The sequence below is a fragment of the Cupressus sempervirens genome, chromosome 1 (assembly GCF_028749045.1).
Source record: "Cupressus sempervirens isolate cs-2001-9-10 chromosome 1, ASM2874904v1, whole genome shotgun sequence".
NCBI lineage: Eukaryota > Viridiplantae > Streptophyta > Pinopsida > Cupressales > Cupressaceae > Cupressus > Cupressus sempervirens.
The window spans coordinates 69,378,373-69,394,950 of record NC_143118.1 but is presented as its reverse complement, the minus strand read 5'-3'; the positions used below and the strand labels follow the sequence as shown (position 1 = coordinate 69,394,950).

At 37.7% G+C, this 16,578-nt stretch overlaps 1 protein-coding gene across 2 annotated transcripts in view; it reads right to left on the bottom strand.

Moving 5' to 3' along the window:
- Window positions 1–441: 441 nt before the first annotated feature.
- LOC149576190 (RIBOSOMAL RNA PROCESSING 5) overlaps window positions 442–16,578 on the bottom strand; it is a 181,269-nt gene continuing 165,132 nt past the window's right edge. For both annotated transcript variants that reach the window (XM_089816614.1, XM_089816615.1), the window contains exons 31-40: window positions 3,835–3,980; window positions 3,575–3,755; window positions 3,378–3,476; window positions 2,874–3,277; window positions 2,594–2,773; window positions 2,405–2,501; window positions 2,123–2,278; window positions 1,787–2,017; window positions 1,293–1,376; window positions 442–1,153 (exon numbers count right to left, since the gene is read on the bottom strand). In XM_089816614.1, coding sequence (XP_089672740.1) covers window positions 1,046–1,153; window positions 1,293–1,376; window positions 1,787–2,017; window positions 2,123–2,278; window positions 2,405–2,501; window positions 2,594–2,773; window positions 2,874–3,277; window positions 3,378–3,476; window positions 3,575–3,755; window positions 3,835–3,980 — 1,686 coding nt within the window. In that variant the 3' untranslated portion in view covers window positions 442–1,045. The remainder of the gene's footprint in view (window positions 1,154–1,292; window positions 1,377–1,786; window positions 2,018–2,122; window positions 2,279–2,404; window positions 2,502–2,593; window positions 2,774–2,873; window positions 3,278–3,377; window positions 3,477–3,574; window positions 3,756–3,834; window positions 3,981–16,578) is intronic.

Sequence of the window (16,578 nt, the reverse complement as noted above, 5' to 3'; positions counted from 1 at the left end):
TTTTGATTTACTTTAGCTTCGCTGCTTCTCTTTTCTAAGATCCGATGGAAACCTCGCTTCATCTTTGACTCAGAATGACCTTTCTTACAGAAAATCATTCTTGATCTGGTGCAATTGACCCTTCAGTTTAGTTTTAGATCAAATGTAATTGGTTGTCTTGGCAATCTGCATCTCTGTTTCTGTGTTGCACTTAGTTTCACATTTGCTGTTCTTCAATAATGTTTTTTAATAAAATGCTGCTGTTTCTTTTGCATCGCTACAAATGATGATTAAGATAAGTTATTTTGAGTTAGAATTTATTTAGTATTGTTTGGTTTTTTTAAGTTCCACTCACTTGGGTTTCTCTCAATTTTGGCTATCAAGAAGTTCGGTTTACAATCTCAATGTACATGGTGTCTTTGAGATGGCCCAAAATTTTGAACATAATTAACTCCAAAAAAATAATCATGAAAATGAGCATCATTTTAGAATTCATATTGGATATACAGATCAAAAAAATGTGAAGGCGAGAATATTGATGACTTGAAAAGAAAAAAATTACATCCCAACGGACCCTTGTAGAACAATAAGATCTTCTACCATAGTAGTGCCAAATATCATAGCAAGCAAAGCAAGCTAATGGGCTATCAACACAAACATCCTTCAAAGAAATTATTACAAAATTGAAAATAGCTTCTCTTCTGATACAAGCTTACATCTGTCAGGAAATGATATCATACCGAAAGCCAGCTAAGTCTGGACACTAATTTTACAAAATTTGATTAAAATGCAAATGCAGCTTGGAATATATAACTGCTCATATGCTTTTGATTTTTCTCCAGCGCCAATTCCATTTTTGAGGAAGCTATTCTGTGATTGCTTCCTTCAGAGACTCCCAGCAACTTCAGATGCAGTTGACTATATTAATTTCTACTATTGAGCCGGATTTGTAGCTAGGATCAATGGCATGGGAATGTGCTTTTCCCTTGTACTTTTATCACTCGAGTTTGGACATGTAAACTTCGGGCATCAAGTTTCATATCTGAGAAGAAACATATTACTGTTCTCAACCAAGCTTGTTGTCAACGAACTCCATTGCCTTGCTCTTTACATACTCAACACGTGATTCATCGCCTTGAGATTTCTCATATTCAAGGTATTTCTTGAAAAGAAACTGCAGCAAACCACACCTCTTAAACTCAGTTCTCTTATCCAAATCAATTATTAATAAAGAAGATCCAAACATAACACAAACAATAATCTTTGGAAATTAGAATCAATTTTTCTCTGTGAAAAGAATGCTAATGTGATACCTTCATTTTCTTAGGAGGTAGATCAAGGCATATGACCCTTTCAAAAAGGGCTCGAATTACAGATGCATCTCCTCTGCAAATTTCCTAAAGAGCCACAATAGATAGTTCATTATATGGATGTTGCCTGTCTATCGAAAATACAGAAGCCTCACAAAAGTAAAAACAAAAGTTTGAAAGGAATAGTTAAAAATTGAAATATTTCAGTTTAGAATAGAACATTGTCAAGGCAATCTAATATTCTATATAAACAATTTCCATTTATATTGTAATATCACAGAAAAAATAGAAGCATATGTCCTAATGTTCATAACTAAACTGCCAATGATTGCCAACAAAATTTGATGTAACAAGAACTCCACCCCCATAAATAGAAAATATGACACTCCCGATCAATTAGAGTACTCATAAAAATGTAAAATAAATCCCAGGGAACTACCAAAGGGCAGCTGATAGCAAAGTGTAACTACTCATATATAGCAACCAGTAGATCCTACCTGGTCAAGATATACACTCCATAGATCTGTTCTTTTGGGATAGTTCCTTAAAACTCCTTCAAATTGTGATCGTGCTCTTTCGGCTGAACCAATTTTAAATTCAAGAATTGCTGTCTGGGAAATGAATTTTATGTGTTTGTGGCGTGGAAGTCTCAGAAGTGCACTGTCCAAAGTCATATGAGTTGAATCACTTCCACGCTTCAACAGATTCTGTATATTCCTCAGCCAGACCTAACATAAGCAGCAGTTTAGTACAAAACTACCTGCAACCAGAGGTTTTGAAGATAAAAATGGAAATAAAAATAAACCATGCCATCAAAGCAGGGTGAATGATACCTTTGAAGATGTTTTGAATTTCCTGGTCATCACTTTTAGTAGCTGATCTGCCATTTCATGTTGTTCAGTCCGTTCATACATTCCCAGCAGAGCAAGGTGAACTTTTTTAGGGTCACAATACTGCAGTGCCCTTTGGAAGACCTTTAGAACTGCTTCCTGGAACAAAAATAGTCAAATCGTTATATGTAACAAATGAAGCTAGAGGTCCTCTAACAAGTGATAAAGAGTAAAGGAATTTGCCAATATTTTATAAATTAAAAATAGAGATGAAAATAAATATACATTTGGTGGAATGCCATAAACATTTTCCAGATTAAAATAAGCCACCCAAATGTTTAGTTTCTCTCCTTCCTCCCTGAAGTTTATTGTTTGCAAGGCCCTGCCATCCCAAAACCATACCATTTATCATATAAAATATTGAACATGCATCTTTGATTAAATGAACTTTTCCAACAGGTGTTCTTAGTTTACCTCTCAGCAATAGCACGCGCCTTCTCAACATCTGCAAGGGACAGCATATAAGCCATGTACTTGATCCAAACAAAACTGTTGTTTGGAGATGCCCTCACCAACTGCTCATATTCATCCACGGTATCAGGTGCCCTGTCACCTTCTAAACGTTTTTCTTCTGCAGCTCTTATCTCCAGCTCCCTGAATACACACATTCAAAAGGAAGTTGGGCACAATTATTTTCATTGCTGCCAAAAAACACTATTTTTCTTATAAAATAAAAACTTTCACAATCTTCTACCTCTGCTCTTTAAGCCTCTTCTTTGCCCGCTTGGTCAGTTTTGTCCCATCTTTTTCTACCAGTTCAGAGGGCTCATTTGCAAGGTTTCCTTTGATGTTATCATTTGTAACATCTGACATGTTTATGTCTGTATCAAATGCAACTTCTAGAGGGGGCACAGATGCCCTTGCGTCAAATTCCCTCACAGAAGGGAAAGTATCAATAATCAATACATTCTCAATTTCATTTTTATCACTTTCTTCAGATGAATTATCATTTTCTTCAACTTCAGAGAAATCAACATTCTCAAACACATCTCCATCTTCAGCCACAGACATACTATATGGCAAAACACCAGATATTGCTTTGTTTCCCAAATAAGAATTCTTCATCCCCAACCTAATGTGATTGTCTTTCTCATCAACCTGAATCCAGAATATATAATGACTTCATTTGTAAAAATGAAGATAAATTAAAACCCTCAGTATTTAAGCATATATGAAACGTTACTTTAGAGATACTAACCTTAAGAACCTTAGCTTCAACACTCTCACCAACACTGTAGTTCATTAGAATGTTATCATTATTGTTATCCGATAGCTCTGATGCATGGCAGAACCCTACCTGGAAACATAATTGAAATGAGAATATAATAAAAGAAACCCGTCTAACAATGTTGGTAAGGTAAATGGCATGGTAATGCGTGAATCTTAAAAACTTACAGTGTTACTATTCTCAATAGTTACAAATATGCCAAAGGGTTCAACACGGTTAATAACACCTGATATCATGTCTCCAACATGAATATTCGGCTTACTCAAATCACCTTCCACTGCTTCTTTCGCTGATTTAGTTTTAAGTGTCATCTCAACTCGACCAGAGACATGATCCACACTCAGAATCCTGTAAAAAAATCAGATATGTTATATTTCAGCCCCCCATTAAAATCATAATTAGGTTAGCCGCATGTTCGGATACTTGCCTGCCTTCAACAAGCTTCCCTGGTGGAAATTCTTCCTCCAGATTTTCATCTTCTGTAGCAGTCAAATTAGATAGAAGAACTCTTGCATTTAAATGGGGAGAAAGCATTACAAAGCACCCTTTACTTGAGATATTCTTCACATAACCCTGCAAAGTCATAACCAAAGAAAAATGTCAAAAAACTGAGTTCTCATAAGACTAACAAAAATTGCATCAAACACACTAATCCAAGTGATGCTACGAATCATCGTCTCTAAACCATTTTACAGGCTTCATTAGAATATAATACAAATAATAATCTAACAGCTATTGTTCTGGTTTCCTATGTCACGCATATTAACATCCTAATGAATTCAATTGTGGTGACTGAAACTTGGTTCAGCTAAGAAAATGAAGAATTTACCAGGTAAATTATTCCTGTTACTGAAGCTTTAATACAAAAGAAATGAGAAATTAATAGTAGCATGAATTACACCTCTGAGATAGAAGTCTAGAGTAAACAACTACTAGGCAACATTTCTGTGCTATGTAAGGGAAGTCAAAGATATTCTATTTTAAAAATTGTCAGGGAGTAGATTGATTGATTGACAAGGCCTGAGACATTCCCAAGTATTGTCACTAGGTCAAAGTTTCAACCTAACTTGGGACAACTTTATATGTTCAATTACACAAACCTTGGTCTGGACAGGACACAATGACTCCAACATTTCTTCAAAAGATGGGCACTTGAGCAGGCCAAACTAACAAATCAAATCCTAGGCATGACCTGGGCACCCAACACATACATCTAAAACAGGGTTGATGGATAAGTTGTCTTGTGGCCTAGGTGCATTTAAGACATACCCCAGGGTACTTGGGCTATGCACTCTAAGATAACGTAGAGGCTAGAGGGATCCACAGGCCCTACTCGCAGGAAAAAATTTGGTTTTCTTAAGAAAGAAATTTTTGTTCAAGGGCAACCTAAAATTCAAATTGAGAACCCTAATTCACAAAATGTGAATCAAAAAGCCTTCATTTCATCAGTGTAATGATAAAACAGAAAACATTATTTCCAAGCATTTTCGGGACATTGATAGTGTGGGGATGACACCTATCAATCTATCCAGATGTGCTCACACACATAGTAGGAAGTTTGGACAAATAAATAAGACTCCAAAAGTCCCCATGAGGTACATCTAAGACATACCCCAGGGTACTTGGGCTATGCACTCTAAGATAGCGTAGAGACTACAGGGATGCACAGGCCCCACCGGCAGGAAAAATTTTGGTTTTCTTAACAAAGAATTTTTTTGTTCAAGGACAACCTAAAATTCAAATTGAAAACCCTAATTTGCAAAATGTGAATCAAAAAAGCCTTCATTTCATAAGTGTAATGATAAAACAAAAAACCTTATTGACATTGATAGTGTGGGGACGAATACCTATCAATCTATCTAGATGTACACACACACACACATAGTAGGAAGTTTGGACAACTAAAGAAGACTCCAGAACAATGGTGCAATGGTGGCACAGGGCAGAGCGGAGGAATGCAAAATTTAAGCAGAAGATGGCAAAGATTGCAGGGCAGAAAACTGCACAAAGCAGACGATGGCGAACAAAGGGCAGAGCAGAGGAATGTGAAATTCAAGCAAAAGATGGTGAAGACTGGAGGGCAGAGCACTGCACAGACCAGAGGTTGGCAGCACAGAACGGACAACTCCCACGTAGATATTTTCAGAAATAATATCCTTAAAACCTTACCATGTGCGGTGGATCTGTTTTCAAAGCAGATAAGATGGAGGATGCCAAAGAATTTAGAAAAAAAGGCAGAGATTGGGAAGGTAATGGAACTAAGGCAAGTAGACATGGCATTTGCTATTGGTTTAGCTCAAAACAGATTAGAGATGTGGTCAACTTTTTTCCCCAAACAATTGTCCATATCGGACTTCAAAAAGGAAGAGGGGACACACCTAGATTCCAAGAAGATTCAACCATTCCAGGGTCATACCATTTGAAGAAAAAATTCCTAAAGCATGGTTTTGGTTGTGGGAAATGGTACACCATTGAACAGGATTACAGAACACAAATTTGTCTAAGTATTAAACCACTCCATACAGAGGAAAATGACAGAGTCTAGTGTCCAAAAATAATTTGTATCAGGTTTTCTCCTGTTTCTCTTTGTTTTGAGGTATTTGGTATCCACATCACTCATGCTCCAATGTCTTCACATCAATGGTTTGGAATAGAATAAAGCATAGCCAAGAGTAACCCAAGGAGGTTTTGAAGCAGGAAATGAATACTACAGGTAAGAATAGCAGTCATGCATGCTAAAGAAGCAATGAAGAAGTAGCGAGGGAAGCCTATAGAACATTGTAAAGGTCATAACAAAAGATACACAGCACTTCAAATTTTAAGACTCGATTGTCTTATTAATTAAATTATTTTCATTTAATTATTAAGTCACTTATTATCTCTATTTTACTTAAACTTCAGGCATATAATAGTTAACTATTTTATTGATTATTGTAATGCAACCTTGGTTATTACCTTTTAGGGTTTCGATCTCCTTTACAAGGATTGATCTCTCTTTGTAATTAACACATTCATTCAATACAATTGCAATTTATCTTTTGCACATCAAGAATGCTTCATCTTCTGTAGATCTATGAGTTCAAGCCTCCATAGCTTTGGTTCTTTCTTTCTGCGACAGGTGCTTGCATGCATGTGATTCTTGGTAGCTGTGAGTTGAGCTTTACTCAACTTCAACATGGTATCAAAGCTTCAGACATTCATGCCCCTGCTCTCTTCATGAGAGGTTTGGCCTCGGTTTTCAGATTTGTTCTTTTCCAGAGGTTTTTTGTATTGGATCTACAGGGTGCAGAAGAGGGGGGAGGTGGGGACCATTTCAGGTCACTTTTGAGTCCAAAATATTAGATGGAAGGCGTGAGAAAGAAAAACTTGCTAAAATTTTTAGTGACATTCATGATTCCAATCATGCAATGACAAATATCATTGAATCAAATAGCAATAGAGACCAGATTAATGTAAGTGCCCTTCCTTGGTTACTAACGGAGCAGCAAAGTAATGCCATAAAAGAAGTCATACAAAAAATGAGATTTCCTACAAGATTTGCTGCAAATATAAGCAATCACATATCAAAAAAAAGTGAATTTGGCCTAGGGTTGAAAACACATAATTGGCATACCTTCAACTAGGTAAGTCACAATCTTTTGTATTCACAATTTATTTGTGAAACTGCATTCAATTATCATTGTATTACGTTAGAAAAGAATGAAATGAGTTCAAGCCTCCATAGCTTTGCTTCTTTCTTTCTGCGCCAGGGGTTTGCATGCAAGTGATTCTTGGCATCTGTGAGTTGAGTTTTACTCAACTTCAACATGGTATCAAAGCTTCAGACATTCATGCCCATGTTCTCTTCATGAGAGGTTTGGCCTTGGTTTTCACATTTGTTCTTTCCCAAAGGTTTTTTGTATTGGATCTAGAGGGTGGGGGAGAGGGGGGAAGGGAGGGACCATTTCAAGTCACTTTGAGTCCAAACAGACATCACCGTTGAGCTTAGATCACCAAAAAACCCATATTTCCATATAAATTTTGTCAATTTTGTAAATTGAGTCCAAACAGAGAAATATGTACACAAAAGAACCGATTTTTTTTTCAAAAGGAAATAAATTAAGAAAAAATGAAGGGTTCCATGCAGCGTTTGTATTGGCATGCTTTTGTGAGAAAAACAAATATGAATCTTTTTGATGAAAAAGTGGCATGGATTTTTATTTTTTTTTACGTAGGACCCGCAAGTCTGACGCGGGCCCCTGTACTCGCAGGTACATTTGTTAGAGATACCCCAATACTCATTGGTACCCCTAGCATGCCCTCTAATGGTCAACAACCCCACCTTGGCATGCTTAGGATTGGTCCCCCCATCTTTTGCAAGCGGTGATTTTTCATTGGACCAATGGTTTTTTCACTGTGTACTTTGTTGCGCTTCCAACCCATCCACGTTGTTCATTCCTACGAACTTCACCCGCATATGGACTGTTTTGACAACCTCTATGCTTGTGCAAACATCAATTCCTATATTTGTTTAGCATCTTATTGAGGTTGATTTTGTACCACTACATAACATATAGCAATTGAACACTTGATATGGTATATCAAACACTCAATTCCTCTCTTGAAAAGTTAATGCTCATGAAGACATGAGAAAAACTTCAATGTTCCTTACACCTGTGGATACTAACTCGGTTATATCGATGTGATTTGCTGGTAATTACGTAGGCGGCCTTGCATTGTTCATTCAAGGATGACTTGGACTTTTGGTGTGATGGGGATGATTCGGTATCAGTGCCAGATGATGTTGATGGTGGTGATGGTGGAGGCAATAATGCTCTAATGACTTTTACCTTCCTAACTTTCTTAGAATGAAATCCAACTACTCAACTACTTGCTATTTTACTCCTACTCCTATGAATGGAAAGATTAGCAAATGGACGGGGATCGAATTTGATGAAAGCTAACCAACGGCTCTACCTCCATAGATGCAATGATTCAAGGGAAAATGACTAGATTACCACGAAAGGCTTTCTAACCAGCCACTAGGATGCTAGTGGCCTAGTTTATAGATCCCTATCAAACATCCACTAATATTACCATGCAACTATCCATCAACTCTTACTCAACAACTTTCTCAAAACGAAATCTACTTTAACAACTTCAAAGGAAATCTAATTCTAACTATTGGAAGTAGAAACCATGCAATAACACCAAATGTTCTTAATCACCATGCAAGTCACAACAATGATAAAGAGAAGCGATTTTGGTATTATCTTAGCAACAATTTTCTCCAACCCTTTACAAATGAGAGCAAATGGCCTTATATAGAGACCAAAATTACAACCAATGGTAGAGATAAAGAGGCAAAACCAACGATCCAGATTGAATCCTAGAAACCCTAATTTGGATTGCCACCCCATCGGCCAATGAGAAGATGCCACCTCATCAATAGACTAATGAAAAAAAGGCAAGTGACAACCAATGAGAAGGCACCAAAATGGTAGCCAATCATAATCAAACACCTATCCTACCCAAGACGAAGGAGAATTTGCCACTTGGGCTTACATCAAATGATCTTCTAATATAGTTCTACCATTTTCTTTCATCTTTTTAGCCAAAGTGATGAACTTGGCTAGCTTGTCGTTGACTTCCTTCATGGGAGGGCAAAGTGTCAGCTTCATCTTGAGCTCAGCTGAATTCATCATGTTGCTCGCTGCTTGCAGTGTTTTCTCATGATCCTTCTCATATTCTTTTGCATATCTGACAAAGGCATTGAGAGAGGCAAGGGTGCCCAAATGTTTCTTCTTGATGGCAACCTTCCCCAACTCATCCAATCTCGATCCAAATTCTGTCTCATTGACATTGCCCTCTTGTCCACTTGAAGTATCCCTTTGGTCTATATCCTCAATTATGCTCTCCCTCGACAGTGCTACCTTTTGTTTCTTTGTTGGAGGTTCTTGATGTTCTTTTCCTTTCTCAACCTCTAAACCTTTCTTCTTGCTCCTAATTGTTCCTTGTTGTTGGCTACTTCCTTCACCCTTCTATCCGACTGACTCCGCTAGACCTTCTTTTGGCTTCATCTTCTCATAAGTAAGGTGTATCCTCTGACTTCGTAATTTCCTTAACTTCTCATTATACCACGACTCGGTGTGCAAATCGACTGTCCTTGTAACTGCCTCCAAGGAAGGATCATCCCAATCCACTCGATTCAACTCCGTTCCATTCACTATATCATAATCTTTTCTTAGCACATTTTCATCATCTTCCAGTTGATCAGGAATATCAAGGCCACTCCATCTGATTGCCTTCATCATGTTCACTGGCAATCTTGAGAAAGCTAACTTTCTCATGTGAAAGTCATCCCATGCATTGGCCCAGAAAGCTTCTATAGTAGGAATGTGTTGGAATGTATTTCCATGAGATGCCTTGATAAGACCATTAGGATCAAATCCTTGCGTTGCTCTATACCATGCTAGATGATACCATTCCAATTCTTTCTCCGCAACTACAAAGGCGACAGGATTGGGGCAACTATCATTGCCAATTCCAAATGAGAAGGTAATCCCTATCTCCTTTGAGTCTCATCATTCTGTCATAATGCTCAAGTTGCCTAGCCAATTCCATCAAAACTACCTTGTCGGATGGGTACCTTGGAAGTCTCTCGGGACAAACTATGCTTCCTGCTACTCTGATATAAGTGAATTGCGGGAACTGAATAAACCAACTCCCATACTTCTTAACCTTTGCTTATGCTTCCGATGAGAGCCTCTTAGCAGGTGTCCATTGTAATATCCTTGCTTCCAATGAGAGCCTCTTAGCAGGTGTCCATTGTAATATCCTTGCTTCCAATGAGAGCCTCTTAGCAGGTGTCCATTGTAATATCCTTATTGTCTTCATGGCAAAGGCGTTACAAAACATCTTATAGTCTTTGTTGTTGTGCAAATGAAGCTATGGATCGCACTCATGCACCAAACATTGCCCCAGCCCATTGCCAATTACTCCTAAGGCCTTAAGTCCAGGGTTTTCATACAATCTCGCAATCAAATAGAACAGATAGGACCCCATGTAGAATTGTTTTCGATTTTGCAGGGTCCTAAGTTGCAATTCTAGATTTTCGCTTATGCTCCTTGCCCAATCAAATCTTCTTTTCCCTTTTTCAATTTCATCAATAAAGAAGTACATTCAATTTTCAAATTGCATACCTTGAGCTAGACCTATGATCCGGCTGAGAAACACAATGTGATCGCCATATTCTGACTTGAAATCTGACACGGTGAACCTTGATGATCTGGTGACTCCCTTCTTGCCTTCGTGTAGCCAATCCTGCTTTAGATGAATGAAATAAGCCTCTTGGTAATCCTGGAATAACTTAGCTGCCTGATCCATCATTACCACTGTCATGCTTTTATATTGGGGGATATTGAATGCCTCTTCGACCACTTGTCTGCCAATGTTGGCCAACACCCTCTTCCCTTCATCAAAAATGATGGATTTACTAACCAAATCAAACCAAGATGCACACTCCATGACCAATTCCAGACAAGGCAAGGTAAGAGGGAAGGTCGTCGCGTGTACAATTCCGCTTCTGTAAATCTTCTTTGAGATGGGGGATTGTCCTTCCTTCAATCTATCCTTCAACTGTATCATGTTTACTGTGCCAATATTGGTATCACTTATTCGCCTCACTTTCGAGAAGAAGGTGGTCTTAGGCATCATGTCTTCCTTGTCTTTTTTGGTGTTTGTTCCCTTTGGGTTCTTGCTTGCACTAACATCTACCATCTCAAACAGTTATTTATGCCCCTTCATTCTAAGTGATATGGACTACCCTTATCGATCTTCAACCTTCTTTCTATCAATGGAATCTAGCTTATTTTTGCTTCGCCAAGTCCTATATCTACACTTATCAATCTCCAACCTTCAACCTAGGGATGAGACTACCACTTATTTTTGCCTCTTCGTTACCTTAGGATGGACTACACTTATATCTCCCAACTTCAATCTAGGGTGGTCTAGCTTATTTCTGCCTCGCCAAGTGTCCTATCATGAAATCTACACTTATCTCTCCAATCTTCAACCTAGCAATGGGATGATGAAGTGGTGGATGATAAATGCAAGAAAGAAGTGGAATCCGCCTTTAAACCAATCTTCACCTCTAAAATGAATTAAATTTACCTTAATTTTGTCTTTACCAATAGCTGGGCCCTCTTTGAATTCGGATCAGACCTTAAAAAATTCAAGCCTACTTGCAAGAAATCAAAATTTCGATCTCATTGAAACTACCCACATTTGCCCAAACATCAAATCTCCAATCATGCATCCTCTACCAAATAAAATTGCCCAGATCTGAAATTGAAATTGCAGCCCTAGCAAGAAAAATCAGACTCCTTTCTAATCGCCGAGCAAGAGGAAAATATTCTGATCTGCTCCTCAAATCACTTAGGGCAGAAATCGCAGCCCTAGTTGGAGAAGGGGAAAAATGGTGCCAAGCACAAAATCTGCCTCCAAAAAAAAAAAATCGCCGAGGTCTGAAATTGCTCTCCTTTGCAAAAAAATCGCCAAGCATAGCAAGCTGCTCCTCTAAGAAAATTGCCAGACATGGGAGAAGGCTGTGATGGAATGAAGAAATGGAAGAGAGGGGAGCCCTCTTATACCACACTCTCATTACTCCTCCAAGTTGGCCGAATAGCCCTATAGGAGAAGAAAATTAAATTAGTGTTTTGTTAATGGTCCCAATTTAAAGGCCAAGCCAAAATTAATTTTGCCTATAGTGAAATTAGCCCATTTAATTGCCAGTTGTGATCAAAAATTGCAAAATACAATAAGGAAAACCTAGGAGATGCCAAAATTTTCATTTAACAACGTTTTGGCAATTGAAATATCATTAAAATTGTATTTAGAAAGCTAAAATCAATTTTCAATTATAAATTACCAATCTCTTTCAACATTTAAAAATCTTCTAGGCAATATTTAATGAAATTTTGCAAATTTAATCCACTTCCAATTTTGCAACACAATTTTAATTTTTTAACCAAAATAAATCATTTCTCTAGCATCCAAAATTGATTTTCTAATTTAATTTCACTATCACAAAATTTTCTCTTTTCACCAAAAATTCAAGATTTTCCAAAACAATTAAATCTAAAAAAGATTCATTTTGAAAATGCTAGTTATTATATAATTACATCCAATTTTCAAAATCCGTCTAAGTCCCAAAGATTTGCAAATTTATCCTGTCGAATATGGTTCTAGCCATCGAAAAAAATGTTGTCCTTGAAATTGGTTTGGCCTAAGGATAAAATTTACATGCTCTGGAAAATCAAGTTAAGACCGAGTGAAGAAAGAAATCTAACCATATCTTTCTTGGCCCGAAGGCGTCCAAGGAATAAAATTTTCAAAATCAAAATTTTTTGGACAACCCTGAAAAATTTGTCAAGGCAATCCAAAAAAAAGGGGTTCCCCAAAATTTTGGGGCAATGATGTGAAAACCTCACAACACATCCGCATTGTACTTTGAATTTTGTCTTGCTCTACCCGCGCGGCAGAACACTTCAGTACCTACTTTTTCCAAAGGCTCCATGTGCATGTCAGATCAATGGTACTACAAACCCGTGCCCCACATGTGTTGATCTCCTAACACACAGCTTTCAAGCACTTCATGTAAAGCGCTGACAAGAAGAATTATGTAGTGCACTCCACAATGGTCACATGCCCTGTCAGTGCCATCATGCTTCCTAAGGTGACGCCAATGTTTTTTGGGGATTTGATTGGCGGTTTGGGAGCAATTTTTTTATGGTTTTTTGGGTGACCAAACAGCTGGTTTTGGCAATCTAAGAGGTTTTGGGTTGGTAGTTTACATGCAACGACAAACAGTTTGAAGCTGTTTTGGGGTGGTTTCTGGATTTGTTACACTAGTTTTGACTATGTCCAAGCAGTTTATTGATTCTTTATGGGTGGTTTTTTTTGCTTGCTCTCTAGTGTTTTTCGGGCAGCACTTTTCCTAACACATGCCAAATTTTTATGGCCACCAGAATCTTTTTTAGCACCGGCCCCTCTATTTACTGATGATCTAGTCTTTTCCCGGCAATAGTTTTCCAGCATATTGATTTTTCTCTAGTGGGGAATTTTTATGGCAATTTTTGCCTTGACAGCCATTTGGCCGTCCAATTTGGGCTCGCCATCTACTGATGTCAGCACTACATCAACATGCCTGTTAGCCCTTCTGGCGCAATTTGAACCTACTTTCAGTTTTTTGTTCATATCTAGGACATACAAATTCCATTTTCCGCAAACGAGATATCACCGGAAAGTTGGTTTTGAGCCTGTCACAGTGGTATAGGTATTTTTCTGTTTTGGGAGACATATCTTGAGCATCTGATCTCCGTTTTGGGAAAACTTTATAACGTTGGAAAGCTTGTTATGTGCTCTTTCCAATGATGTTGGTTGTTTGTCCAGATTCTGCTCCTAGTACATCTTAATCAGTTTTTTGCATTTTTGCCCTTTGTTGGATATCTTAGTTGTTTCAGGTCCGAAGATCATTTTTATTGCTTTGGATGACTCATCGTGGGTTGTATTTTCTTTTGTATCAGCCTTACGTCTTCTAATCTTTGTTGGCATCTATTGTAAGCATTTTTACAAACACACTGAGATAAAGTGCCACTCTATTGCATTTCGGGATCTTTTACATCTTTGTGTCTTATTGTACCACACTGCATTATAAACTGCCATTGGGGGTTCATCTTGGCAATTTTTGCCATCTTCCTTTGTCAAGTGAGTGTTTCTTCCACGACATTAGCCTCATGATGTGTCAATGACACGTGCCTTTATAAGTGTTTGTACTTCTTTAGCACTCTCGATGTTCCTAGTTCTTCATTCTGCAAGAGTTTATGCATTCAATTTCAATGTACTTGTCTTACCTATCAGCATTATAGGGGGGTTTTGTTGGTTCTAATGCTTTCTTAGTTTGATAAAGTGAGCTATTAATTCAAAATTTGTTCCTATGTACTAGGTGGATACAATGCCTGGGTACCTATGCATTTCAGTGAGATGGATTATTTACCATATGGATACTTTCATTCCTATTTTTGGAGGCCATGAAGATATCTTCCATCTTCGATTGATCAACTCTTCAGACTTAGTCTTCTCTACTTGGTCATGTTCTATTCATTGGAGGTTTTTCAAATCAGAACCTTGACATTATTTGCAACTTTGTGCTCCAGTGGTGTTCTTCATTATCATCCTTTTGTTCCTATCTTCTAGAACATTTTCTAGTTTGAAGGATTCTGCAGTCCTTCATTGGTTCTTTCAGCATTTTTTCCATCTCTTCTAGGAGTAGAGTTTTTTCTGTGTGGTTTTCTCTATTTATCCACTTTATAGAGATTTGGTTGTGATTTCAATGGTAGTTTTGACGTTTTCAGCTACTCCCTAAGTTTATCTTAAGGGGTGTGAGGCCTTGCCCCAACCCATCCTAGCATCGATAATACATTGTTATTTTGATACTCATGCTTGTTATGTCAGAACATTATTGGATACATTGAACATTGTTAAGCTATTTTTACGATGTGTGATGTTTACTTCAGTTATTTGATTTTGTCATTTAATGCTTATAAATATGCATAACGATGAAGAAAATCTATGCAACACTAACACATTTGGTTATGCAAGTCGAAAGGTTAGAAATATGAGTAGAATTAGATAAACAACTATTTATTAAGAAATGGATGTTTTTATTCATATAATTCCTCTAATATGTAATTCACATTATGCATGTGGTTTTGGACCTACTGATGTGTGCAATGAGTGCACAGGAAAATTAGCCGAGACAACTCAACGGAAAAGTGGAGCTAAACTACTTGTTAATTTTGTGCTAACTGTATATTGTAATTCTTTAAAAGTTGTAATTTGATCTTACTATTCTCCTAACCTTTAATTGTTCCAAATAAGCCTTTAAAGGCTTAGAAACATTAAATTTAAGTACCCCTATGGATAAGGGTATGGGTGGGGGTACTTTCCAACCCTTTAGCCTCCTAGGTTGACTCTTAGGGTCTCTTAAAAACCCTATTATAGGCTGATTTCGAAAATGGGTTGCTCTTTACTTGGGTTAGTGAAACCAAACCTCCATCTTGAGTTACTTGAAGCTTAGTGGAGTTAAGGACCATACTTAGAGGCATTTTTGGGGGAGTTTAGTTTTTGTCACCCAATCCTCTAGTTTTGGAGGAAGTCTTGAAGATTGAAGGAGAAAGGGAAGCTCTTCTCAAACCACCATTGCCATAACTCTTTTATGAAGGTAGGAGTTCTTCACTCCATGAATGGTTCTTTATGTGTGTTCATGTTTTAAATCTTGCTTGAATCATGTTGGAGACATTGTGTAGATATGCATTTCTTGTTTGTGTGTTGGGGATGGATTTGGGAGGGATTTTATCTTGTTTCTTTTGATGTTATTCATATGCCTTCTTGGTGTGTTGATTTTTTTTGAGAGGTTTTCATGGGGATGTTTTTTGGCAACACTCACCCTTGGATAGGGAAGAAGTGGCCATGCTTGGGGAAAGGGCATTAGTTGGACCTCAATAGTGTAGAGTCTCCTCTCATGGAGAGAGGAGGGAGAAAGGGTAGGGTGTATGGGCCCCTACTTGTCATCCCATACCTTCTTGTTATTGAGAATTCTTGAATGTGGAAAAGAATGAAAATCCTTGTGGATATAGCCTCGAAAGGGCCTTGTGAAAGAATGGAAGTTCTTGAAGTTTTAGCCTCGAAATGGCTAAGTGAAGGTATGGTGATTGACTTCTCCTATTGAGAAAATCCACCTTTCCCCTATATTGGTTCATTGTTGGACCTATTGTGCAACCGGGTGGGAATGCATGTTCAATTTGCTTATCTCCTTGTGTTGTTATCTCCATGTTGGTTCTTGTCTCTTTCATGTTTTTCCTTGATGCAATGTAGACATTTGATAAAAGTTCTCTTGTGGAATCCTTGAAGAAATCTCATTGAATTGTAATATTTTGTAAGTTGTAATTGATTTTGATGTAGTGGCAAAGACATCGGGTTTTCTTACTGGTTCTTTCCCGATGGAGCCTTGAACCAGGATGAATAATAAAGGAAAGAAAAAGATTATGAAATTCTTCTTGCAATTCCCTCATGTGTTTCCAAACTTTGGCATACGTATGTGAGAAATTAGAATGATAGTAAATGTCTTGAA